Raw genomic sequence first — 27,816 nt, forward strand, 5'->3', positions numbered from 1 at the left:
CCGCTGCGGCGGAGTACCTCATGCAGGCCTCCATAGACGCTGCTACCTGCGCAGCGTTGGCCGCCTCAAATACCATAGCCATCCGTAGATCTCTCTGGCTCCAACAATGGCGAGCGGACTCTGCCTCCAAGAAGTCTCTCACTGGCCTTCCCTTTTTTCCAGACCGATTGTTTGGCGAACGTCTGGATAAGCTCATTTCTGACGCCACGGGAGGAAAGAGTACCTCCCTCCCCCAGCTGAAGTCCAGGACGCCCTTCACCAGACGTCCACAGTCCTCGTTCCGCTCCTTTCGGAACTCATTTGGTTGGTCGACATCCCGTGCTGCCCCCGCCACCAGCCGCGGACTACGCAGGGACCGACCTTCTCAGCTCTCCCCGAAACCCACTTCGTCATGGCAGCCTAGACCGAAACAGTCCAGGACTAGGGAGACTCGTCCACGACGTTTTCCCCCCTCATGACTCCTTCGGCGCCCCGGAAGAGACACTTATTGTAGGAGGTCGACTGCGGCTCTTTCAACACATCTGGGCTGCCGCCACAGACAAATGGGTGCGAGACCTTGTGTCTTCCGGTTACCATATAGAATTTCGGACCCGACCCCCGAGTCGGTTCTTTCTCTCAAACCCCCCAAAGACTCGAAAACGATGCAAAGCTTTTTTCTCAGCAATCCACTCGCTCCAAACAGCAGGAGTGATAATACCTGTCCCAGACGACGAGAAGTTCAGAGGTTTTTATTCAAACCTCTTTGTGGTCCCCAAAAAGGATGGGTCAGTTCGACCCATCCTGGACCTCAAACGCCTAAACAAACATGTGCACGTACGGAGATTCAGAATGGAGTCCCTAAGGTCCATTATTGCATCCATGGTCGAAGGGGAATTCCTCGCCTCCATAGACATCAAGGACGCGTACCTGCACATACCCATCGCCCCAGATCACCAAAAGTTCCTCCGCTTCGCAGTTCAGGACTCCTACTTTCAATTCGTAGCTCTACCCTTCGGCCTTGCCACTGCACCAAGGGTCTTCACCAAAGTCATGGCGGCCGCCATGAGCGTCCTTCACGCCAAGGGGAGTAGTCGTTCTCCCTTACTTGGACGCCCTCCTCATCAAGGCCCCCTCCTTCCGCGACTGCTCAACCAGCGTACAGATCACTGTAGACACACTATACCGCTTAGGGTGGCTAGTGAATCTAGACAAATCGTCCCCGATCCCATCACGATCCATCACCTTCCTGGGCATGTCCCTGGACACCCGTTGGGGCTTGATATACCTCCCCCTGGACAAGGCGATCGCTCTTCAACGAGCGGTACGCTGCCTTCTACGTCCTCCGTCTTGCTCCATTCGATTCAGCATGAAGGTACTCTGCAGGATGGTGGCGGCTATGGAAGCAGTACCCTTTGCTCAACTGCACCTCCGCCCACTGCAGCTAGCCCTTCTAGCGGCCTGGGACAAGAGCCCCTTCTCCCCGGACAGACCTCTTCACCTGACGCCTTCAGTCAGGTACGCACTCCGCTGGTGGCTTCGGTCCTCATCCCTATCGAAGGGGAGATCTTTTCTCCCAGTGAACTTGGCTGGTCCTCCATGGACGCCAGCCTCCTAGGCTGGGGAGCAGTGTACATTGCTCAAGGACGTTGGACGCCCCAGGAGTCTTCTCTACCCATAAACAGCCTGGAAATCCGCGCGATCTTCCTCGCGCTCAGGGCGTTCTGCCCTCTGCTAGCGGGTCGTCAGATTCGAGTCCAATCGGACAATGCGACAGCTGTAGCCTATATCAATCGGCAGGGGGGCACCCGCAGCAAAGCGGCTTATCTCGAGGCCCACAAGATCCTCAGTTGGGCCGAATCGACAGGGTCAGTGATATCAGCGGTACACATACCGGGGGTAGAGAACTGAGCAGCAGACTTTCTGAGTCGCCAAGGCCTGGCCGCCGGAGAATGGTCTCTCCACCCAGAAGTGTTTCTACACATCTGCACTCGCTGGGGCACACCAGACGTGGATCTAATGGCCTCAAGGTTGAACGCAAAGGTGCCCGCCGCATTCATAGCCAGGTCACGCGACCCGCAGTCCATCGGCGCGGATGCTCTAATCTGCTCCTGGCACCACTTTCGCCTGCCTTACATATTTCCACCTCTACCCCTGCTGCCGCGGGGTTTCCCCGTACAAACGGCTGCTGGATCCATGGGACCTCAATCTCGTTCTGGACGGTCTCCAGAGGTCTCCCTTTGAACCTCTCAAGGAATCCTCCCTTGCTCTTCTGTCCTGGAAGGTAACATTCCTGGTGGCAATTACGTCCATCAGATGGGTTTCGGAGCTGGCAGCACTCTCTTGCCGCGAGCCTTTTCTGATCTTTCACCAGGACAAGGTGGTTCTGTGCCCCCTTCCGGATTTTCTTCCAAAGGTTCCTACCCCGTTTCATTTGAACGAGGACATTGTTCTGCCTTCCTTTTGTCCACACCAGTTCATAGGGTGGAAAGGTCTCTGCATTCGTTAGACCTCGTCAGAGCTCTCAGATATTACATATCCAGGAAAGCCCCCTTAAGGGAAATGGACTCTTTGTTCGTCATTCCTGAGGGGCCTAAGAAGGGACAGGCAGCTTCAAAGGCGACTCTGGCTCGCTGGATTCGCTCTGCGATCCCGGAAGTCTACCGTTTGCAACTCAAGCCCATTCCTAGTGGGCTGCGGGCTCATTCCACGCGAGCAGTTGGCGCTTCGTGGGCCATTCGGCATCAGGTTTCAGTGGAACAGGTGTGTAAGGCTGCGACCTGGTCTAGCCTACATACGTTTTCAAAGCATTACAGAGTCCATACCCAGGTTTCAACTGAGGCAAATCTGGGTAGGAAAATTCTGCAAACTGCAGTAGAGCACCTCTCTCAGTAGGCGCTCCAGGCTGTCTGGGACTGGTTCCTAGTCCTTGGGTTGCTTTGTCTTGTTTTTATTTTTCTCACCCCTGGACCGCTTTAGGACGTCCCATGGTCCTATGTCCCCCAATGAGGCGTCAGAGAAAAACGGATTTTTGTGTACTCACAGTAAAATCGTTTTCTCTTAGCCATCATTGGGGGACACCGCACCTACCCTGTTGCCCTGTTGGGCCTTGGTTCTCTCAGTACCTTATTTGGTTATGACTCTTCTTTTCTCTTGTTCCTCTGTTGAGAAGTTTTTACTGGTTTTTCTCCTACTGCTTGTGTACTAAAACTGAGGTTGCCTGGCCCGGCCAGGGGGTGTATACTGCAGAGGAGGAGCTATGCTTACACCCATGGTCCTGTGTCCCCCAATGATGGCTAAGAGAAAACGATTTTACGGTGAGTACACAAAAATCCGATTTTCAGAAGGGATAAAATGTGTTTTGAGTTTGTAAATTGGTTTATATGGGCAATATCACAACACACTTCACTGTTATTGCAATCATGGTGCTGTAAGAGAAGTAGTTGTTCTACTAGTATGTGGCTTGAGAAGAAACTTGGACTTCATGACACTTTTGTCCTCTTTACAGGAAGCTTGAGCCAAGTGAAGAATCCAGCTATTTCAAGCGCGAGAATGTTCACTTTGGCTTAACCCCAGAGGAACGCAGAGAGAGACAAGTGATCGAGGAATCGAAGTCTTTGTATGAAATGCAAAACCGAGACACTGATGCATTTCCAGCACTCTCTGTACGTTTTTATATGTTTTTTATTGCATCTTTCTTTTCTTGATAAAACAGCCAATATAAGAAACTCTGTATCTTATTGATCAAATGTTTACCAATCCTTACTCTAAAACCAAGTTGCTATAATGCAGATTTGTTGTGTTTTTCATGCTGTGGATTTCCTGCAGCATTTCTACTCCAATTAGACAATTTGGGTTAATTATGTTCTTTTTAGAGGATTTTTGTTTTTTTTCTTTTTTTACACTTTTAGTTTTGAGCATGTTTTTCTACTGCAATTTTTTTTTCTGAAAGTTTGCAGTCTAGCTGTGATAAAACATTACTGATAAGTTAATGTGTAGATGTAGGGCTGTGGAGTCAGTGTCCATTTTGGTGGAGTCAGTCTGTATAAAATCCTCCGACTCCCAAAATATATAATAAATTGGGTACAGCGGTTCAATGCACTATGTGATGAATGTTTTTTTCATAAGAATTTGGGAAAGTTATGAAATGTCTGTTCTATTCCTGATCAAAGAATTTATGGCTTTTAGTTTAGATGAATCTGTGCTGCGCTTCGCTGCATGATGTAAGTAGTGATGTTACCATTTTACTTCAGTTAACTTATCACAAACATGAGTCATGTACAGTTGAAACCAGAAGTTTCCATCCACTCTCTATAAAGACACATCTGCAGGTTTTTCTCATTATATGACATGAAATCAGAATAAACCTTTCCCATTTTAGGACAATGAGGGACCAATATTTGCCAAATGCCAGAATGAGAGCGAGAAAGGAATGTTTTAAGGCATTTTTATTACTTTCTGCAACATCAAAAGTTTACATACACGAAGAGTACTACGCTTTTAAACAATATGGCACAGCCCATATGATATGTCTTTGGAACAGGTTTTATTGGCAACATCTGAATTAATTAGAGACACACCTGTGGATGTATTTTAATGCACACCTGAAACACACTGCTTCTTTGTGTAGCATCATGTGAAAGTGAAAAGAAATCAGCTAAGATCTCAGGAAGAGATTTGTCGACTTGCACAAGTCTGGTTCATCCTTGGGAGCAATTTTCAGATACCTGATGGTGCCTCGTTCATCTGTCCAAACAATTATACAAAAGTACAAAAAAGATGGAATGTCCAGCCAGCAAACCGCTCATGAAGGAGACTGGTTCTGCATACCAGACATAAACGTGCTTTGGTCACACACATGCATATCAACCCATGAACAAAAGCAAAAGACCTTGTGAAGATGCTGGCGGAAGCTGGTAAGATTGTATCATTATCCACAGTGAAATGAGTACTGTATTAACATGGGCTGAAAGGCCACTCTGCCAGGAAAAAGCCATTACTCCAAAAGAAACATAAAAAAAGACAGATTAATGTTTGCAAATGCACACAGGAACACAGGCCTTAATTTTTGAAAGTGTCCTTTGGTCTGATGAAACTAAAATTGAACTGTTTGGCCATAATGACAATTGTTACATTTGGAGGAAAAAGGGAGAAGCTTTGAAGCCTAAAAACACCATCCGAACAGTGAAACGCATTGGTGGCAGTATCCTGTTATGGGATTGTTTTGCTGCAGGAGGGACTGGTGCACTTCACAAAATAGATGGCATCATGAGGAAAGAAGATTATGTGGCAATACTGAAGCAACATAAGACATCAACCAGGAATTTAAAGCTTGAGCAGAAATCGGACTTCCAAATGGAAAATGACCCGAAGCATACTGCCAAAACTGGTTGGTTGAAAAGTGGCTTAACCCCTTAGTGACGGAGCTAATTTTCACCTTAATGACCAGACCAAATTTTGCAATTCTGACCAGTGTCACTTCATGAGGTTATAACTCTGGAACGCTTCAACGGATCCCGGTGATTCTGAGATTGTTTTTTCGTCACATATTGGACTTCATGTTAGTACCAAATTTAGGACAATATTTTTTGCGTTTATTGAAGAAAAAAATTGAATATTGGCAAAAATTTTGAAAATTTAGCAATTTTCAACTTTTGAATTTTTATACCGTTAAACCAGAGATTTCTGTGACACAAAATAGTTAATAAATAACATTTCCCACATGTCTACTTTACATCAGCACAATTTTGGAAACAAAATTTTTTTTTGTTAGGAAGTTAGAGGGGTTCAAAGTTTATCAGCGATTTCTCATTTTTACATCAAAATTTACAAAACCATTTTTTTAGGGACCACATCACATTTGAAGTGACTTCAATAGGCCTAGATGACAGAAAATACCCAAAAGTGACACCATTATAAAAACTGCACCCCCCAAAGTACTCAAAACCACATTCAAGAAGTTTATTAACCCTTCAGGTGCTTCACATGAACAAAAGCAATGTGGAATGAAAAAAAGCAAAAATTAAATTTTACCTAAAAATGTTGCTCTAACCCAAATTTATTCACTTTTAGAAGAACTAACACAACAAAATGGACCCCAAAACTTGTTCCCCACTTTCTTATGAGTGCGCCGATACCCCACATGTGGTCAGAAACCTCTGTTTGGACAAATGGGAGGGCTCGGAACAGAAGGAGCAATATTTGAATTTTGGAAAGCAAATTTGGCTGAAATAGATTGCGAGCACCATGTTGCATTTACAGGTCCGCTAAGGTACCTAAACAGAAGAAACCCCTCACAAGTGACACCATTTTGGAAACTAGACCCCTCAAGGCTTCTATCTAGGGGTATAGTGAGCATTTTAGATCCACAGGTACTTCACAGATTTTGTTAACGTTACGTTGTCATATTGAAAATTTTAATAATTTTCTCAAAAATGTTGCTTTAGCATCAATTTTCTCACTTTTTCAAGAGGTAATTCCAAAAATTTGACCTCAAGGTTTGTTAACCACTTTTTTATGAGCGCGGTGATGCCTCACATGTGGTCTGAAACCTTTGTTTGGACAAATGGGAGGGCTTGGAACGAAAGGAGCAATATTTGAATTTTGGAAAGGAAATTTGGCTGAAAAAGATTGCGGGCACCATGTCACATTTGGAGGACCCCTAAGGTACCTAAACAGCAGAAACCCCACACAAGTGACCCCATTTTGGAAACTAGGCCCCTCAAGGAATTTATCTAGATGTTTGGTGAGTACCCTGAACCCCCAGGTGCTTCACAGAATTTTATAACGTTGAGCCATGAAAAAGAAAAAAAAAAAATTTTACCACAAAATTGTTATTTCAACCAGGTAGCTTTTTTTTTTACAAGAGTAAAAGGAAAAAATTCAGCATAACATTTATTGTGCAATTTCTCCTGAGTTTGGCGATACCTTATATGTGGTGGAAATCAACTGTTTGGGCGCATGGCAGGGCTCGGAAGGGAAGGAGTGCCATTTGACTGCAAAATTGGCTGGAATCAATAGCGGACGCCAGGTTGCATTTGGAGAGCCCCTGAGGTGCCTAAACAGTGGAGGTCCCCCACAAGTGACTCCATTCTGGAAACAAGACACCTCAAGGCTTTTATCTAGGTGTATAGTGAGCAGTATGAATCCACGAATACTTCACAGAATTTGATAAGCTTAGGTTGCCATATTGAAAATTTTCATTTTTTTCACAAAAATGTTGCTTCAGCATCAAATTTCTCACTTTTTCAAGAGACAACAACAAACCGTGGACCCAACAGGTTGTTATCCAATGTCTTATGAGCACAGGGATACCCCACATGTGGCCAAAAACCTCTGTTTGGATAAATGGGAGGGCTTGGAATGGAAGCAGCACCATTTGAATTCTGGAAAAGTTGAAATAAATTGCGGGCACCATGTCACATTTGCAGGGCCCCTTGGGTACCTATACATTAGAAACCCCCACAAGTGACCCCATTTTGGAAACTGAATTTTATTCAGGAGTATAATAAGCATTTTGAATCCACAGGTACTTCACAAAAATGTTGCTGTAGCAACCAATGTCTCACTTTTAGGCTATGTGGCCATGAGCCAGCGACACGGCGTCTAGTACACAGTGTCAGCCTCCTGCAGAGATGAGTGTTGTCCACGGGAGAACGCAGCTGCCCATGCCCACGATTTGGGTTCAGGCCGCTGTGGAGCTCTATGCTACCTGCAGAGAACACTCATCTCCGCAGCATAAATTGACATGCTGAGGCTCGGGAAGCTGCGCCACAGGTCAGTTTATGTGGCGGAGAAAAGAAGCACATTGGGCAAGCACATTGGGCATGGGATTTCTAAAAATCCTTCCACTGTGCTTCTACTGCACAATGCAGCGTTATGGACGCAGGGAAAACACTCTGCGCCCAAAACGCTGCAAATCCCGATTGTGGGCATCCAGCCTAAAATGCTACAATGGATGAATGGATACATGTCAAACATATATAACATCCCACCCCCTGCATATTCTAAGCTGGCGCCCTTTAGTGCCTTTCATGTGGCACTAAAGGGTGCCTAGCCTTGTATTTAGCCCCCCAAAAAAATAATAATTAAAATAAACGACGTGGGGTCCCCCCCATTTTTGATAGCCAGCTAGGGTAAAGCAGACAGCTGTAGCCTGCAAACCACAGCTGACAGCTTCACCTTGTCTGGTGATCAATTTGGAGGGCTCCCCAGGCGTTTTTTTAAAAAAAAAAAAAACGTGGGGTCCCCCCCAAATTAGATCACCAGCCAAGGTGAAGCGGACAGCTGGGGTCTGGTATTCTCAGGGTGGGAAGAGCCATGGTTATTGGACTCTTCCCAGCCTAAAAATAGCAGGCCGTAGCCGCCCCAGAAGTGGCGCATCCATTAGATGCGCCAATCCTGGCGCATCCATTAGATGCGCCAATCCTGGCGCTTCGCCCCAGCTCATCCCGCGCCCTGGTGCGGTGGCAGACGGGGTAATATATGGGGTTGATACCAGCTGTAATGTCACCTGGCATCAAGCCCTGGGGTTAGTGATGTCACGGCATCTAAACAGATACCCGACATCACTAACCCAGTCAAGTAATAGACAAAAAAAAAAAGACAAAAAAAAAATTTATTTGAAAAAAAAAAACTCCCCGAAACATTCCTCTTTCCCCAATTTATTGAAAATAAAGAAATTACGGTCGCTGTAATCCGCTGTAATCCGTGAGGTCCCACGCCGACTCTGGATCTTCTAGAATATGGGGGGCACGTTCAGGGAACGTATCCCCCATTTTCTGGAAGAGCAAGCTCTCCATGAGCAGTGTGGGTGCAGTAATCTGAGAATACTGCACTCACACTGCCCCGGTCCAACTTAGGGCAGAGTGACCTGCAGTAACCTCATTCCAGAATATGAGGGGCACGCTCACAGAACGTACCCCCCATTTTCTGGAACAGCAGTCTCTCCATGTGAGGACCACACTCCTCACATGGAGAGACTGCTGATTACTGCACTCACTCTCCCCCGGTCCACAGTGGAGCAGCCTGTGCATCAGCGACGTCAGCGTCCCTGCAAGACTGACGTCGCTGATGCACAGGCTGCTCCACTGTGGACCGGGGGAGGAATCCAGCTGACAGCCGCTGTCTGCGCATGCGCCGTCAGCATTCAAGAAGGAGGCGGCGTGATCGCGGGACGGATCACCAGACAGGTAACGTATGACCGGGGGCTCGGGGGCTGGGGGGGGGTGATGGGGGGTGACCTAGTGGGACCTGGGGGGACCTGGGGACACCTTTCTGCCGCATGTGACGTGTCACATGCGGCAGAAAGAGCAGAATGAATGCGGGGGAGGGGGGGGGGGGTTCTGGAGACCCGGAGGGGGCTCCGGTGACCAGAGGGCTCCGGTGGACCGGAGGAGGGGTCAGGGGGAGGACATTTCCCTCCGATCTGAAATGTTTGATCATTTCAGATCGGAGGGAAATGACTGCAGAGCCGGCGCCGGCAGTTTTCAGCGCGCGTCGGCGCCATCTTGCACGCTCCGGAGGGGGGCTCTGAAGAACTGGAGGGGGCTCCAGGGACCAAAGAGCTCCGGTGTACCGGAGGAGAGGTCAGGGGGAGGACATTTCCCTCCGATCTGAAATGTTTGATCATTTCAGATCGGAGGGAAATGAATGCAGAGGCGGCGGGAGTTTTCAGCGCGCGTCGGCGCCATCTTGGATTTTCCGGAGGGGGGGGGGGATGGGGTTGGATGGATTTCTCCGGTACCGGGGGCTTTGGGGGCACTAAGGGCTCACATTTATTTCTCATCTGACATGTTTGATCACGTCAGATGAGAAATAAATAAATTTTACCAGCCATTTTTTTTTTTTTATGTTGTCGCCGGTATACGGTGTATACCGGCGATCGCATTAACGGGGTGCATACAAAACACCCCGATTCATAATCTGGGGGGTCTCAGCTACCCCCGGTAGCTGAAACCCCCGAGATTTTTCGTCACTGGGGGGCGCTACAGGGTTTTTCCGGCCTGACGTCTCAAGACGTCGGAACAGAATAAGTACCCTGTTTTTCCGACGTCTTGAGACGTTAGGCCGTCGCTATGGGGTTAAAGATAGCAAAGTCAATGTTTTGGAGTGGCCATCACAAAACCCTGATCTCAATCCTACTGAAAATTTATGGGCAAAATTGAAAAAGCCGATGCGAGTAAGGTGACCTACAAACATGGCTCAGTTACACCAGTTCTGTCAGAAAGAATGGGCCAAATTCCTACCAACTATTGTGAGAAGCTTGTGGAAGGACATCCAAAACGTTTCACCCAAGTCAAAGAGTGGAACGGCAATAGTATCAAATATAATGAAATGTATGTAAACGTTTTACTTTGCAGAAAGTAATAAAAATGTCTTAAAACATTCTCTCTCGTTAATCTGGACTTGGGAAATATAAATAATTTTTGTTCCTAATTGACTTAAAACGGGAAAGGTTTATTCTGATTTCATGTCAATTAGTGAGAAAAACATACAGATATGTCAAGATAGTGGATGGATATTTTTGGTTTCAACTGTGAGGGAGTTGGAGTCGGAACCAGAGAAATTGAGGAGTTGAAGTCGGAGGTTTAGCTTACCAACTCCACAGCTCTGGACTAGGTTATATGCAATTCCACTGCAAAAATAAAACCTTCTATATGATTTTCATCTGCTGATATTCTCCATCTCATGTAAATCATCGGGGAAAATTCACAAATAAAACACATTAATTGCAAGCGAAATTTACATGCTTTGGACTTCAGTATCAGTGCAGGGCAATTTTGCAGTGTTAAAAGAAAAACAAAACACGTAAGTATGAGATTTATGTAAATCCCTTACACTTTTAATTGAATTGTAAAGTACTGTGTTATTTCCGCATTCGCAAAACCGCAGCATAGAAAGGTCCCTTTCCACAGACCAGAAAATAGTCCTCAACCAGGTCAATAGATTATATAGGAGGTTGATTTGCTCTCATTTGTATGTAACAATGATCGGTTGGGGTTCATAGACTTTTGCAGATTATTGTCCGCACCATATCCTCAGTTTACTCCAGTGTATGTGTTACTGTTTGACAATAATTCTATGTTGACATAAAAAAAGGTGACTAGGCAATGAACAGGCATTTTGCCATTTGATCACTGTGCATTGACCAGGAACTAAAATTTGTAAAGGGCATCACAGCTAATGTGAATGGCTCTTAAATCTCATGGGAAACAAAATGAAATGGCATTCTCTTGCTTGGTATTTTTATGTATATTACTAAGCTAAAAGGTTATTAAAGGGTTTGTTCGGATAAAACAAATTATCACTTATCTGCAGAATAAGTTTTAACTTGTTGATCAGTGGGACCCGCGCTGGTCAGCAAATCAAGGAATAGTTATCCTAATTAAAATTTTGCGGCAGTGAAGATGTTCAACTTGTGTCCCATTCATATTGATGTGTCAAGCGCTGTTCTCAACTTTTTCTAACAGCCCCATAGAGAATTAATGGAGCAGAGGATCAGACATTTGACCTATCGCTTCATTTTCATACCGCTTAATCATATTCCTGACCCGCCTCTCCATTCTTGGAACTGGGATAAAAGTGCCCAGTCAGGCATAAAAGTTCCCCAGTCTTCCGATCAGTGCTGGCCCCAGCGGTCAGATCCCCACCGATCCATAATTTGTTTTTACTGGACAACTCCTTTAAGTTACTGTATACAAACCGTTAGATCTTGTGTTGAGCAGAGGTCCCAGGAGTCGACCAAACAACCTGCACTGGCTATTACAAACTACGAACATTCTGCCTATAGTGGTAAATATATTATGTATATTTTTGTTCAAGGCTCCAACTGCTGATACTTCTGTACAGGGGTCTGAAGTTTTACCTTTGAAAAAGATCCCAGCACTAACTAATGAAAAAAGCACCAGGAAGAAGTCTGAAGGAGATGATCAGAAAAACAAAGGTTAGATGCTATACTTGTATTTGGATATTTTTAGGTCATTTTATTACCGACTTCCATCATGGGTGTCCAAAAGCAGATCATAAAAGCACAAATGATGCTAATCGGAAAATACCTTATCTAATAACCAGTGATATCATCCTAACTCCCAAAATATTACCTTCTTGTAGGATCAGCAAGATTGCTACTTGTGTGTTAATCGTTAGTTGACAATCCCTTTTATGAGAGATGTTACAGGTCTTGAGATTTGTACCAATATAGGAGGTTTCTAAATATTTTACGTCAGTCATAATTTATTTTTTTATTCTGTCTTTTGGAATATAAAAGAGAATATTTCAAAGGATGTGCACCATATATTTTGATTTAAAAAAAAAAAAAAAAAAGCAAGTTTTAATGTATGCCATTTTAAGTACAAAGATTTGTGAATATTTGCCATTTTACACTTTTCATATCACATGTAAAAAAAAAATAAATACAAAAAATAGAAGAGCAGCAAGGTTTAGATAAGGGGGACTTTTTAATTTTGTCAAATGAATCTACACCTGCTGCATTTCCCTCAGTATAATGGAAGTCGATAGGGAACTTGAGCGTGTTTCTGACCAATTCAAGAAAGGAATAATCCAGCACGGTCCTTTTGAGGTATGATGGTAAATTCTTTCTTTTAGTATAATAATGATTTAAAACCAGGAGACCTACAGCTTGACATAATCAGCGTCTCAGAACAATGCGTTTCAACAGCTTGTCTTGCTCATTAACTCATGAACATGAGTAAGGCTAGTTTCACACATCCGGCATTTCGCCGGATTGCTGGATCCGGCACATTCCAGTACAGTGTTAATACTGTACAATGGCATCACGGCAAGCTCCGGTCACATGTCGTGAGGCCATTGTACTGTATTACACTGTACTGGAGTGTGCCAAATCCGGCGAAATGCCGGATGTGTGAAACAGGCTTAGGACGTGTCGAAACGCGTTGTTCTGAGACGCTGATTATGTCAAGCTGTATGTCTCCTGGTTTTAAATCATTATTATAATAAAGAAAGAATTTACCATCATACCTCGAAGGACCGTGCTGGATTATTCCTTTCTTGGATTCATATGAAACTGGGTACCTCGGCCTTACTGTGCACAGTTCAACAAACGAGGAGGAAACATTACAGCAGTCGGTGAGCTGAAGTTTTTACTCTTATGTGGACTTTTTTTTGACAAATCATCTAGAAAAATGATAGTCCCCTATTGACTTCCTTTCAACTCGGGTACTCGAGTCGTGCACATCCGAGCATCCAGTTGCTCTTAAAGAATACCGAGCACTCGAGCATGGTAGTGCTCACTCATCACTAGGGTGAACCTCTTGATAATTTTTGCACTTTTTTTTCAATGTTAACATTAAGTTTTTTTTCATAATTGAGGTAAAAATGGAAGATGACCATTTCTCTTTAAAAGGAACCCGTCATTACTTTTCTACACTATTAACTACTGACGTTCTTAAATTCAATAACCAATTTAGATAATGTCCAAGCATGTTCTAATGCAGCGTATTCTATAAAAAGAACAAGTCATCTAGATGTACCTGTGAAGTGGAAAATTACAGCGGCCAAATACCTAAACACTCCTTTACAGGCTTGATGGACTTACACCCTCACTGTGTTGTTTCAAGCCAGCTACAAGGGGAAATATCAATCAGGACTGGAAAGGTGTACTTAGGTAACTGACAGGCTGACTGGCGGCATAGCGGGAACTCCCAGATGATTCTTTACATGGAGTGTGCAACGCCTTCAAAATTCTGTTTTATAGGTTATGCTTCGTAGCGGCACTGGTTACGGCATGGCTGTGGGTAATATTGCCAAAAAACAAACTACAAGACATAAGTGCAGTGATCACTGGTCACAGAGAAATCTTGGCACATTAAGATTAGTAATTACCCATCAGCAGTTGTTTACATACACTGAACAATTTGTAGTTGATCGCTCATAGCGCATAAGCAGCCATTGTTCTTGGTAGCGCAAATCCTTTTTACAACGGACAATTCTCTACTGAGAGCGATATTTGAGCAGGCCTACAAATCAGTTCACTTGATGAACAAGCATTTTGATCTCAGCAGCCTGTTTACATGCACATTCACAATAATCTTTTATAGACTCACCATTCGGTTGTTTTTAAAACTGTTAATAACCTGGTAGATTTAGGTGTTTTCTTCTTCTTTTTTTTTTTTTTTTTTTTTTTTTTTTTTTTTATTAATATATGTAACTTTCTTTTATTAAGCCTCCAAACTGGCACAGCCCCCAAAAGTGGTTGAGGAGAAAATAAGTGAGGTTGAGGAGAAATTAAGTGAGGTAGGTACTAAATTAATTTGACCTTTTATTTTCTATTTTTAACTATTGTTGTCACTTTTGGTGTCACAATCTCTGTATGCAGTGTGGCTTCCTATAGTTCTATCGGAGATTATGTGCTCATGTGACTACCAGTGTGTCCTCCATGAGTACAGGCCCCCCCGTATACATTAGATGAAAGTCTGCCAATGCCAGTAGTACTGGTCTACCACCTGGCAGTGTATGGGGGAATCTCCTGACATGAGAAGAATTGGGCAGTTGACATTTCACCCAGCCAATCCTTTTGTTTTCAGGGGAGATAAGCTGCTGTCAGGCGACATAGCTGTCCGCCAAATAGGTACTCCAGATCAGGTCATAAAGTGCAAATTGATTTTACCCCACAACTATAGACACATCACGTAATATCCTATCTTAGAAACATTGGTGGAAAACACTAAAGGAGCTGCCCCACAAATAACAGCGTAGCAACCTTTTTAAAGAATAGATGAGTATCTGTGCCCCCCATTTAATCAGAGTGGATATACAGTGTGTGTGTGTGTGTGTGTGTGTGTGTGTGTGTGTGTGTGTATACATATATATATGTAATGCATGCATGTCTAGACATGACACATACCGTATTGATAAGCACCATTCCCATATGTTGCGCAGTTATTCAATACCTGTCTGCTGTGTTATGAGCTTGAGCCCCTTCTGTTCAGGGCAGGTGCCAGCAGCATTTAGGACGTGGTGGTGTGGTCACTTGGAGTGATCATAGATAATCATTTTTACTGCAATGCAATACTAAAGTATCACAATATATAGTACAAGTAATCAAACAAAACCATTTTTGCAATTCAAAAATTAAGATGTAAAAAATGAACATTCAGGGTATCTCTGTATGTAAAAGTCCAGTTTATGAAAATATAAAATTTTTAAACCACAAGGTAGACTCCGCTAAGAGGGAAAAAAAAAAACAATGACAGAGTTGCTGTTTTCCAGACACCATTACTCAAAACAAAATAGAACTAAAGCGATCAAAACTTTATATGTAAATTAAATTGTAAAATGAATGGCATCTTATAAAGCGATCTTAATGGGAAAAAAAGGAAAAGTCATTGCTTTTGGAAGAATGGGTAGAAAAAAAAACAAAAACGCAAAAACGAAATATTAAACTGCCATAAATTGGTTAAGGTAGAATACAAATACTTACGAAGACTTGTGAGACGTGTTTGGTTGCTGGTTTCGTTCCCTGCGGCACTGGATCTTATTATTAGACAATAAAAGTAAGCGGAAACACAAAGTGTGATGATGTTGTTATAATATTCTCCAGTGCTCAAAGTGGGTAAAAGGAGGATAGTCCATGTAGAGGTGAAAAATAAATTCTAGCTCTCACATTTACTTACGGCTGCTCTTTGACAGGAAATAATAAAGCCACTTGCTACCTCTGAATCTGATGTTTTACGTGATGTCACCGTTCTTCCAACCCCTGCTGAGCAGCAAACGCCCACCGCAGTGCCTTCTGAACCCACCGTGGTCCCGCCTTGGGCAGGTTAGTTTGGCGTTTGTCTCTTTTTTTGCACTTACATGTACTCATAAAATGAATGGCACGCAGTGAAATAGTGAGATGGATGCTTTATCACAGAAACACACAGTACTTATAAAGAGATCCTTTACAAGGGTGCACTAGAGTGTGGTCATCACTGTAAACCTTTGTGGCCCGTATCCCTGTAGCAGGAGGTGTCTTATTGTCCCCACTGATGTTACCAAGCAGACCAAGTGAGACTTGGTGGGTTACATATAATATGGGATACGACAGACCTTCTGGTGAGGACTGTGTAGGTGTCAAATTAGGAAAATTCTGCATTTAGCCATACAAAACATTTCACCGGGGTCCACAGTGTGGTGAGGCCCCGCGGATAGCACTAACTCCATAAGTACACCAATGCAAAGAGACCTGATTTTTTTTTAAAGTGCAAAATTACAACATTTAATTTTATTATTAAGATATCGTGACAGGAATATGTTAAAATGCACACACATTAAAAACTAGGGAGCCATAAGGTAAACAGCCAGATTATAGCCACATAATGTAGAATAACCGATAATCAGGATATGTGCCACAAATTTGAATCAATGGTAAAAAAAAGTTTTCACAACATATCATCATATCTTAATGAAATTACATTTTGTAATTTTGCACTTTAAAAAAAACTCAGGTAAGGTGGTTTTCCTATTGAATTGATGCTTATAAATATTTTTTAGATTTCTTTGTCGCTCTATTGGGAGACCCAGACAATTGGGTGTATAGCTACTGCCTCCGGAGGCCACACAAAGTATTACACTTAAAAGTGTAAGGCCCCTCCCCTACTGCCTATACACCCCCCGTGGGATCACGGGCTCCTCAGTTTTCATGCTTTGTGCGAAGGAGGCTGACATCCACGCATAGCTCCACTGTTTAGTCAGCAGCAGCTGCTGACTATGTCGGATGGAAGAAAAGAGGGCCCATACTAGGGCCCCCAGCATGCTCCCTTCTCACCCCACTTTTGTCGGCGGTGTTTGTTAAGGTTGAGGTACCCATTGCGGGTACGGAGGCTGGAGCCCACATGCTGCTTTCCTTCCCCATCCCCTTAGGGCTCTGGGTGAAGTGGGATCCTATCGGTCTCCAGGCACAGGAGACCGTGCTCCGTCCACAGCCCCTGGGAATCTGCTGGACATGGAGCTGAGTATCGTCAGGGACAGGGCCCTGCTACATTAAGGTACTCTGTGTCCCCGTACAAATCGCGCACACACACACCAGCTTTGCTGGGTGTGTTAGTGCGCCGGGGGCAGCAGCGCGGCGCGCTTGTGCTATTACTCACTGCAGCTTTGCTGAGTGAGTTTATGTATTAGGAACTGCCGCGCCGGCCGCTGCTGGCGGTTTTTACACTGCGGCGCGGCTGGGACTTGTGGTGCGCCGGGGACTTCCGCGCTGGCCGTGCTTATACGGCGGCCGCGCTTATAAATCGAGTCCCCGGCTTTTGCGGCCTAGTTTCCTTTCGTTCCCGCCCCCAGGCCTGCCAGTCAGGGGAAGGGCGGGACGCTGTTCAGAACGTCAGCGCCGAGGGCTGGAGTCTGCTTAGCATACTCCAACCCCCTTCACTGGGCACAGTGGGACGCCAGTTTCCCGCACTTTGTCTGGGGCACGCCCACAGCCCGCCCCTCTTCACAGGACGCCGGCAGCCATTCCTGTTTGCAGTCTCAGTGGAGAAGGGAGACAAGCTCTGGGAGACCCAGACACGGGATTCTGGCGACCACACACCCGCTTTGAGCGGGCGGTAAGCGGCACCTCGGGTGCTGACCCACTAGTGCCGAAGTGTTCATTTGTACTTTGTACTTTATGCTTGTATGCTATACATTGCACTGTACGGTCGCTATTCTCGGCTATATACCCTCCTAGTTTGCTAGACAACAGCATGTCGTCCGCAAAAAGCAAGGGGGCCAAGGCACAGGCTTTCTATGCTACCTGTACCGCATGTGAGGCTGTTCTACCGGCTGGTGCCACTGACCCCCATTGTGTGCAATGTTCGGCCCCCTGTGGCACTTGCTCAGCCGGGGCCTCTGCTAGAGGTGGCCCAAGGAGAACCACCTGTGAACACTGTCCAGGTGACAGGGACAGAGTTTGCAGTTTTTGCTGATAGATTGTCGGTGACTATGACTAAAATCCTTGAGACTTTGCAGTCCAGACCGGTAACTCAGACCATGGGCACTGTTGATTCAATGCTCCCTGGCCCCCCTCATTTGGAACAAATCCGTGCTCCGGGGGGGTCCCATGCATCCCGGGGTGAAGGCTCTGACACGGACGACAGTCCCAGACAGCCTAAGCGAGCTCGCTGGGAGCGACCCTCGACTTCATCACACTGGTCAGGGTCCCAGCAGGAGGACTCTCTATATGATGAGGCAGAGGTAGCTGATCAGGATTCTGATCCTGAGACCGCTCTTAATCTAGATACACCTGATGGGGACGCAATAGTGAATGATCTCATAGCGTCCATCAATAAAATGTTGGATATTTCTCCCCCAGCTCCTCCAGTGGAGGAGTCAGCTTCACAGCAGGAGAAATTCCATTTCAGGTATCCCAAGCGTAAATTGAGTACTTTTCTGGACCACTCTGACTTTAGAGAGGCAGTCCAGAAACACCACACTTATCCGGATAAGCGTTTCTCTAAACGTCTTAAGGATACACGTTATCCCTTTCCCCCTGACGTGGTCAAGAGCTGGACCCAGTGTCCAAAGGTGGATCCCCCAATCTCCAGGCTTGCGGCTAGATCCATAGTTGCAGTGGAAGATGGGGCTTCACTTAAACATGCCACTGACAGACAGATGGAGCTCTGGTTGAAATCCATCTATGAAGCTATCGGCGCGTCGTTTGCTCCAGCATTCGCAGCTGTATGGGCACTCCAAGCTATTTCAGCTGGTCTTGCGCAGGTTGACACTGTCACACGTACATCTGTTCCGCAAGTAGCGTCCTTAACCTCTCAAATGTCTGTATTTGCGTCTTACGCTATTAATGCTGTCCTGGACTCTACGAGCCGTACGGCAGTGGCGTCCGCCAACTCCGTGGTTTTACGCAGAGCCTTGTGGTTAAGGGAATGGAAGGCAGATTCTGCTTCCAAGAAGTGCTTAACCAGTTTGCCATTTTCTGGTGACAGACTGTTTGGTGAGAGATTGGATGAAATCATTAAACAGTCCAAGGGTAAGGATTCATCCTTACCTCAGCCCAGACCAAATAAACCCCAACAGAGGAGGGGACAGTCGAGGTTTCGGTCCTTTCGAGGCTCGGGCAGGTCCCAATTCTCCTCGTCCAAAAGGACTCAAAAGGATCAGAGGACCTCAGATTCTTGGCGGGCTCAGTCACGCCCAAAGAAAGCAGCCGAAGGAACCGATACCAAGGCGGCTTCCTCATGACTTTCGGCCTCCTCTCTCCGCATCCTCGGTCGGTGGCAGGCTCTCCCGCTTTGGCGACATTTGGCTGCCACAGGTCAAAGACCGTTGGGTGAGAGACATTCTGTCTCACGGGTACAGGATAGAGTTCAGTTCTCGTCCTCCAACTCGATTCTTCAGAACTTCTCCGCCTCCCGACCGAGCCGATGCTCTTCTGCAGGCGGTGTGCTCTTTAAAGGCAGAAGGAGTGGTGATCCCTGTTCCTCTTCAGGAGCAAGGTCACGGTTTTTACTCCAATTTGTTTGTGGTGCCAAAAAAGGACGGGTCTTTCCGTCCTGTTCTGGACCTAAAACTGCTCAACAAGCATGTGAAAACCAGGCGGTTCCGGATGGAATCCCTCCGTTCCGTCATCGCCTCAATGTCTCAAGGAGATTTCCTAGCATCAATAGACATCAAAGATGCTTATCTCCACGTGCCGATTGCTCCAGAGCACCAGCGTTTTCTACGCTTCGTTATAGGAGACGAACACCTTCAGTTCGTAGCCCTGCCTTTCGGTCTGGCGACAGCCCCAAGGGTCTTCACCAAGGTCATGGCAGCAGTAGTAGCAGTCCTGCACTCTCAGGGTCACTCTGTGATCCCTTACTTGGACGATCTACTTGTCAAGGCACCCTCTCAAGAGGCATGCCAACACAGCCTGAACGTTGCGCTGGAGACTCTCCAGAGTTTCGGGTGGATCATCAACTTTTCAAAGTCAAATCTCACCCCGACCCAATCGATAACATACCTTGGCATGGAGTTTCATACTCTCTCAGCGATAGTGATGCTTCCGCTGGACAAACAGCGTTCACTACAGACAGGGGTGCAATCTCTCCTTCAGGGCCAGTCGCACCCCTTGAGACGCCTCATGCACTTCTTGGGGAAGATGGTAGCAGCAATGGAGGCAGTCCCTTTCGCGCAGTTTCATCTGCGTCCACTACAATGGGACATTCTCCGCCAATGGGACGGGAAGTCGACGTCCCTAGACAGGAACGTCTCCCTTTCTCAGGCGGCCAAGGATTCTCTTCAGTGGTGGCTTCTTCCCACCTCATTGTCAATAGGAAAGTCTTTCCTACCCCCATCCTGGGCGGTGGTCACAACGGACGCGAGTCTATCAGGGTGGGGAGCAGTTTTTCTCCACCACAGGGCTCAAGGTACGTGGACTCAGCAAGAGTCCACCCTTTAGATCAATGTTCTGGAAATCAGAGCAGTGTATCTTGCTCTACAAGCCTTCCAGCAGTGGCTGGAAGGCAAGCAGATCCGAATTCAGTCGGACAACTCCACAGCGGTGGCATACATCAACCACCAAGGAGGGACACGCAGTCGGCAAGCCTTCCAGGAAGTCCGGCGGATTCTGACGTGGGTGGAAGACACGGCATCCACCATATCCGCAGTTCACATCCCGGGCGTAGAAAACTGGGAAGCAGACTTCCTCAGTCGCCAGGGTATGGACGCAGGGGAATGGTCTCTTCACCCGGACGTGTTTCAGGAAATTTGTCGCCGCTGGGGGATGCCGGACGTCGACCTAATGGCGTCCCGGCACAACAACAAGGTCCCGGCCTTCATAGCACGGTCTCACGATCTCAGAGCTCTGGCGGCGGACGCCTTAGTTCAAGATTGGTGGCAGTTCCGGCTGCCTTATGTGTTCCCACCTCTGGCGCTGTTGCCCAGAGTGCTACGCAAGATCAGGTCCGACTGCCGCCGCGCCATCCTCGTTGCTCCAGACTGGCCAAGGAGGTCGTGGTACCCGGATCTGTGGCATCTCACGGTAGGACAACCGTGGGCACTACCAGACCGGCCAGACTTGCTGTCTCAAGGGCCGTTTTTCCATCAGAATTCTGCGGCCCTGAGCCTGACTGTGTGGCCATTGAGTCCTGGATCCTAGCGTCTTCAGGATTATCTCAAGAGGTCATTGCCACCATGAGACAGGCTAGGAAACTAACCTCTGCCAAGATCTACCACAGGACGTGGAAGATATTCTTAGCTTGGTGCTCTGCTCAGGAAGTTTCTCCCTGGCCATTTGCATTGCCTACTTTTCTTTCCTTCCTGCAATCCGGGTTGGAAAAAGGTCTGTCGCTCGGCTCCCTTAAGGGACAAGTTTCGGCGCTTTCTGTATTTTTTCAGAAGCGCCTAGCACGACTTCCTCAGGTACGCACGTTCCTGCAAGGGGTTTGTCATATCGTCCCTCCTTACAAGCGGCCGTTAGAGCCCTGGGATCTGAACAGGGTTCTAATTGCTCTCCAGAAGCCGCCTTTCGAGCCTATGAGGGATGTTTCCCTGTCTCGCCTTTCTCAGAAAGTGGCCTTTCTAGTAGCGGTCACGTCTCTTCGGAGAGTGTCCGAGCTAGCAGCGCTGTCATGCAAATCTCCCTTCCTGGTGTTTCACCAGGACAAGGTGGTTCTGCGCCCGATTCCGGAGTTTCTTCCTAAGGTGGTATCCCCCTTTCATCTCAATCAGGATATCTCCTTACCTTCTTTGTGTCCTCATCCAGTTCATCAATGTGAAAAGGATTTGCATTTATTGGATCTGGTGAGAGCACTCAGAATCTACATTTCCCGCACGGCACCTCTGCGCCGCTCGGATGCACTCTTTGTCCTTGTCGCTTGCCAGCGTAAAGGGTCGCAGGCTTCCAAGTCAACCTTGGCTCGGTGGATCAAGGAACCAATTCTTGAAGCCTACCGTTCTGCGGGGCTTCCGGTTCCCTCACGGCTGAAGGCCCATTCTACCAGAGCCGTGGGTGCGTCCTGGGCATTACGGCACCAGGCTACGGCTCAGCAGGTGTGCCAGGCGGCTACCTGGTCGAGTCTGCACACTTTTATCAAGCATTATCAGGTGCATACCTATGCTTCGGCGGACGCCAGCCTAGGTAGACAAGTCCTTCAGGCGGCGATTGCCCACCTGTAGAAAAGGGCCGTTTTTACGGCCCTATCATGAGGTATTATTTTACCCACCCAGGGATTGCTTTTGGACATCCCAATTGTCTGGGTCTCCCAATAGAGCGACAAAGAAGAAGGGAATTTTGTTTACTTACCGTAAATTCCTTTTCTTCTAGCTCTAATTGGGAGACCCAGCACCCGCCCCTGTTTTTTTGTATACACATGTTGTTCAGGTTGAATGGTTTCAGTTCTCCGATATTCCTTCGGATTGAATTTGCTTAAACCAGTTTATTGGCTTTCCTCCTTCTTGCTTTTGCACTAAAACTGAGGAGCCCGTGATCCCACGGGGGGTGTATAGGCAGTAGGGGAGGGGCCTTACACTTTTAAGTGTAATACTTTGTGTGGCCTCCGGAGGCAGTAGCTATACACCCAATTGTCTGGGTCTCCCAATTAGAGCTAGAAGAAAAGGAATTTACGGTAAGTAAACAAAATTCCCTTCTTTTTCATATTACATGATCCTAAGAAATCAAAATTCAATAGCAAGTAATGTTCCTGCCTTTTTCAGGGCTTTCAGTGGAGATGCCTACTTCACCCAGGGCTGGATCAGACTCTATCTTACAACCTCAGGTGACGTCAGCCCAGTTCTCGCCACTACCAGTTTCAATTCCAGCAGTTACCCAGCCTTTGCTGCCTATGCCACAGACACTGAGTGCTTACCAAGACCCTCTGTATCCTGGATTTCCAGTAAATGAGAAAGGCGAGAGAGCCACTGCACCTCCTCCCTACTCTCTGTGTAAGAATGGAGATGACCTTCCTACTGGTAAGTCAAATGAAGTTGGACTCTTGACTTTGAGATGTAACTCATGTTTCTATATACAAATAACACTAACTCCTAACATGCTAATATTAGACAAGGGATACAAACAAAATATCAAATTGACCGTTCTACACTCTCACAGAAAACAGCTGTTTGGAATATGAATAGGCAATATACACCTACAACACAGTTGGTGCAACAAATTTGGTGTAGTAGATCAGGAAATATCCCATTAAGAGGAAGAATGGACAAAGTGATAGCTAAATGGTTAGGCAATGTGGCGGAGAAAATGCTAACATGCTAATAACAGTCCTGATCATGCAAAAGGATCCAGTGAGTGATAAGTCCACAATGACTTATGTTCAAACTGAGCGCCGTGGAGTGAATCCATCCGGTGTCCTCAGTAAGCATGGATGATGGAACCAGGCCGGTAGTGTTCCTGGAAACCCCATGTGTTAGCCATGAGAATGTGTGTGAAATCCCTGGCTGTTGAGTATGGTATTTTGTCAGGGGCAAAAAGACCAATAGGTACTTGACAGGTAGTACTGGACCTTCTCATCGCTAACACGTGTGGTATCTGGGACACTACTGGCCGGAGCGTGCTGGTTCTTTCATTCACACCTTACTGAGAACTCCAGAGTAATTCACTCTACTGTGACCGGCCTGAACATATACGTCATTGTGGACTCATCAGCAAACGGATCCTTTTGTATGATCAGGACTGTCTTGCAAATACAGGACTGCACTCAGAGTAAGTAGACCTTCACATGTTTCTGCCCAGGACTTCATGCTTGGTTGTGTCCACTTATAGGCATGTTAGCTTTTCCTTTGGGAGATTCCCACATTGACTATTTTAGCTATCACTTTGTCAATTTTTTGTCCTAATGGGATATTTCCCTATCTACTGCACCTTATTTGTTGCAGGAACTGTATTTTAGGTGTATATTGTGTATTCATATTTCAAACCGTTTTTTCTGTGACAGCACAGACGGGTCAATTTGTTCTATTTTTATCTGTTGTCTAACATTAGATAGTTAGTATTATATGTAAATTAAAATGTTGTGAAGTGTTAAAGATATCTCATTGCTGCTCTGTTTTTGTTTTATTAGATAAAAGCATCCTGCATTTCTTTTACAACCTTGGCATAAAGGTTAGTGTTCAGTCATGTGAAAGATGCTCGATCATGTTCATCGTATATATACACTACTCACAAAAAGTTAGATATTTGGTTTTCGGGTGAAATTTCAGGATGATCCTAAAATGCACTCTAACCTTTACAGGTGAATTTAATGTGACCTTCTCTGAACAATTAGAGATGTGCATTTAAAAGTTTAATGTTTCAGTACTTTTTGCACAACTTGTGAGTTTTGCCATTAAGCCCTTGTTAGAGAACTGCAATAAGTGTTTGATCTATGAATCGCCCAATAAAAGAAACATCGCATTGCACTCGCATTACAGTGGAGTGCAATGTGATTCTCACATCAGCCGGCAATGGAGGAGATAGGGAGATAAAGCCCTCCCTCCCCTCCTCAGCGTCGGCCCTCCCCTTCACAGCTGTGGTCTGATTGCAGGATAGTAGCATGACACTTGGCTCCCGCTGTGCTGCGAGCGTGAGCTGAGTGTCATGTGAGCACTCGCACTAATCACCGTGAGGCCCCAGCCTAATCTAAAAAGACACATGTTCAGAGTCCAAGGAGTCCACATTAATTGATATAAAAATCTCAAGCATGAGAAAGACCCGAATAGGTTGAAACATTGCATTTGTTGCAAAATAAAGAACACTTTTCTTTGTCGCTCCATTGGGAGACCCAGACAATTGGGTGTATAGCTATTGCCTCCGGAGGCCACACAAAGTATTACACTTAAAAGTGTAAGGCCCCTCCCCTTCTGGCTATACACCCCCAGTGGGATCACTGGCTCACCAGTTTTGTGCTTTGTGCGAAGGAGGCAACACATCCACGCATAGCTCCACTGTTTAGTCAGCAGCAGCTGCTGACTATGTCGGATGGAAGAAAAGAGGGCCCATACAGGGCTCCCAGCATGCTCCCTTCTCACCCCACTTCATGTCGGAGGTGTTTGTTAAGGTTGAGGTACCCATTGCGGGTACGGAGGCTGGAGCCCACATGCTGCTTCCTTCCCCATCCCTTTTTACAGGGCTCTGGGTGAAGTGGGATTCTATCGGTCTCCAGGCACAGAGACCGTGCTCCATCCACAGCCCCTGGTATCTGCTGGACTTGGAGCGGAGTATCTTCAGGGACATGGCCCTGCTACATGGAGGTACTCTGTGTCCCTGTGGGGACCGCGCAGACACACGGCAGCACTGCTGGGTGTGTTAGTGCGCCAGGGACAGCGGCGCTGTCCGCACTAGTGCCATCGCACACCACAGCGTTGCTGGGTGTGTTAGTGTATTGGGTGACTACCGCGCTATCCGCCGCTGCCGTTTTTATTTAAGGCGCCGCTGGGATTTGTGGTGCGCCGGGGACTTCCGCGCCGGCCAGCACTGATATGCCGGCCGCGCTTATTAACTCGAGTCCCCGGCTTCTGGGCCTAGTCTCCCTTCGTTACCGCCCACAGGCCTGACAGTCAGGGTAGGGGCGTGACGCTGCATAGCACAGCAGCGCTGAGAGCTGGAGTATGTTTTGCATACTCCACCCCTCTCACTGTGTGCACTGTGAAACCGGATTCCCGCACTTTCTCAGGCACGCCCACGGCTTCCTTGTCTACACAGGACGCCGGCAGCCATTAGTGTCAGTTTCTGTACGATACAGAGACAAGTGTGGAAGACCCTGGCATTCTGATAGTCACACAATCGCTGCAACAGGCGTTAAGCAGCACCTGTGGTGCTAACCCCACTAGTGCAGAAGTGCACTTATAGATATGCTTGTACTATATACATTGCACTGTTTGGTCGCACGTTGTATATACCCTCCTGGATTGTGCGGAGGAGTTATCAGCATATTCTCTGTGTACAACAAAGGTGCAGAACCACATGTTTTTCTATGCAGCCGGTACAGCATGTACGGCTATACGGCCGGCAGGTTACATAGACCCCCATTATATCCAACTCAGCCGGAGTCTCTGCTAATGGCCAGAGGATGAGGACGGTGTCTGCAGTATTTACTGACAGATTTTCTGAGACTATGGCTATGATACTAGAAGCCTAGCAGTCCGGACATGTCTCTCACAACATGGGCACTGTTGAATCATTGATCCATGGCCCCCCTCAGTGTGAACAACTAACAGCTCCGGTAATGTCACATGCATCCCAGAGTCACGGCTCTGCACAGCCGTCAGTCCCAGACAGCCTAAGCGGGCTCACTATGAGCGGCCCTCGGTTTCATCAGGGTCCTAGCAGAAGGACTCTCTGTGTAATGAGGCGGAAGTAGCGGCTCAGGATTCTGATCCTGAGACCGCTCTCAATCTGGATACACCTAATGGTGACGCCATAGTGAATAATCTTATAGCGTCCATCAATAGAATGTTGGTTATTTCTCACCCAGCTCCTCCAGTGGAGGAGTCAGCTTCACGTATTTTTCTGGACCACTCTGCCTTCAGAGAGGCAGTCCAGGAACACCACACTTATCCAGATATGCGCTTCTCCAAACGGCTTAGGATACACGTTATCCCTGCCCCCTGACGTGGTCAAGGACTGGACCCAGTGTCCCAAGCGGCATCCTCCAATCTCCAGGCTTGTAGCTAGATCCATAGTTGCAGTGGGAGATGGAGCTGCACTTAAAGATGCCACTGACAGACAGATGGATCTCTGGTCTAAATCCATCTATGTGGCTGTCGGCGCACCGTTGGCTCCAGCATTCTCGCCCTTGGGGCACTCCAAGCTATTTCAGCTTGTCTTACACAGATTGACACGGTTACACGTACATCTGTGCCGCAGGTGGCATCCTTAACCTCTCAAATGGCTGCATTTGTTTCTTACGCGATTCAGGTTGCACTAGACTCTGCGAACCGTGCGGCAGTAGCCTCCGCTACTCCGTGTTTTTAAGCAGAGCCTGGTCTGCTCGTTAAGTGAATGGAAGGCAGATTCTGCTTCCAAAAAAAGGGTGCTTAACCAGTTGCCTTTTTCTGCTGACCGACTGTTTGGTGAGCGTTTGGATGTAACCATTAAACAGTCCAGGGGTAAGGATTCATCCTTTCCTCAGCCCGGGCACAACAAACCCCAACAGAGCAGGAGGCAGTCGGGGTTTCGGTCTTTTCGAGGCTCGGGCAGGTCCCATTTTTCCTCGTCCAATGTGGACTCAAAAGGATCAGAGGAGCTCAGATTCTTGGCGGGCTCAGTCACGCCCAAAAAAGGAGACAGTCTGAAAACCCGCTTCCAAGGCGGCTTCCTCATGACTTGCGGCCTCCTCTCTCCGCATCCTCGGTCGGTAGCAGGCTCTCCCGCCTTGGCGATATTTAGCTGCCATAGGTCAATGACCGTTGGGTGTGAGACATTCTGTCTCACGGGTACAGGATAGAGCTCACTTCTCGTCCTCCAACTCGATTCTTCAGAACTTCTCCACCTCCCGGCCGAGCCGCTGCTCTTCTGCAAACAGGGTGCACTCTATAGGCAGAAAGAGTGATGACCCCCGTTCCTCTTCAGGAACAAGGTCACGGTTTTTACCCCAAATTATTTGCGGTGCCTATAAGAACGGGCCGTTCCGTCCCGTTCTGGATCTAAAACTGCTCAGCAAGCTCGTGGACACCAGGCGGTTCCGGATGGAATCCCTCCGCCATGTCATCGCCTCAATGTCCCAAGGAGATTTCCTAGCATCATTAGGCATCAAGGATGCTTATCCACACGTGCCGATTGATCCAGAGCACTAGCGTTTCTACGCTTCGTTATAGGAGACGAACACCTTCTGTTCGTAGCTCTACCTTCCGGCTAGCGACAGTCCCACTGGTCTTCGCCAAGGTCAGGGCAGCAGTAGTCACAGTCCTGCACTC

At 46.8% G+C, this 27,816-nt stretch overlaps 1 protein-coding gene across 1 annotated transcript in view; it reads left to right on the forward strand.

The window, feature by feature from the left end:
* OTUD4 (OTU deubiquitinase 4) overlaps positions 1–27,816 on the forward strand; it is a 147,654-nt gene that overhangs the window by 111,482 nt on the left and 8,356 nt on the right. Inside the window, exons 14-19 of the mRNA XM_075348081.1 lie at positions 3,485–3,641; positions 11,800–11,920; positions 14,180–14,250; positions 15,646–15,775; positions 22,624–22,878; positions 23,985–24,025. Coding sequence (XP_075204196.1) covers positions 3,485–3,641; positions 11,800–11,920; positions 14,180–14,250; positions 15,646–15,775; positions 22,624–22,878; positions 23,985–24,025 — 775 coding nt within the window. The remainder of the gene's footprint in view (positions 1–3,484; positions 3,642–11,799; positions 11,921–14,179; positions 14,251–15,645; positions 15,776–22,623; positions 22,879–23,984; positions 24,026–27,816) is intronic.

The sequence above is a fragment of the Anomaloglossus baeobatrachus genome, chromosome 1, assembly GCF_048569485.1.
Source record: "Anomaloglossus baeobatrachus isolate aAnoBae1 chromosome 1, aAnoBae1.hap1, whole genome shotgun sequence".
NCBI classification, from domain to species: domain Eukaryota; kingdom Metazoa; phylum Chordata; class Amphibia; order Anura; family Aromobatidae; genus Anomaloglossus; species Anomaloglossus baeobatrachus.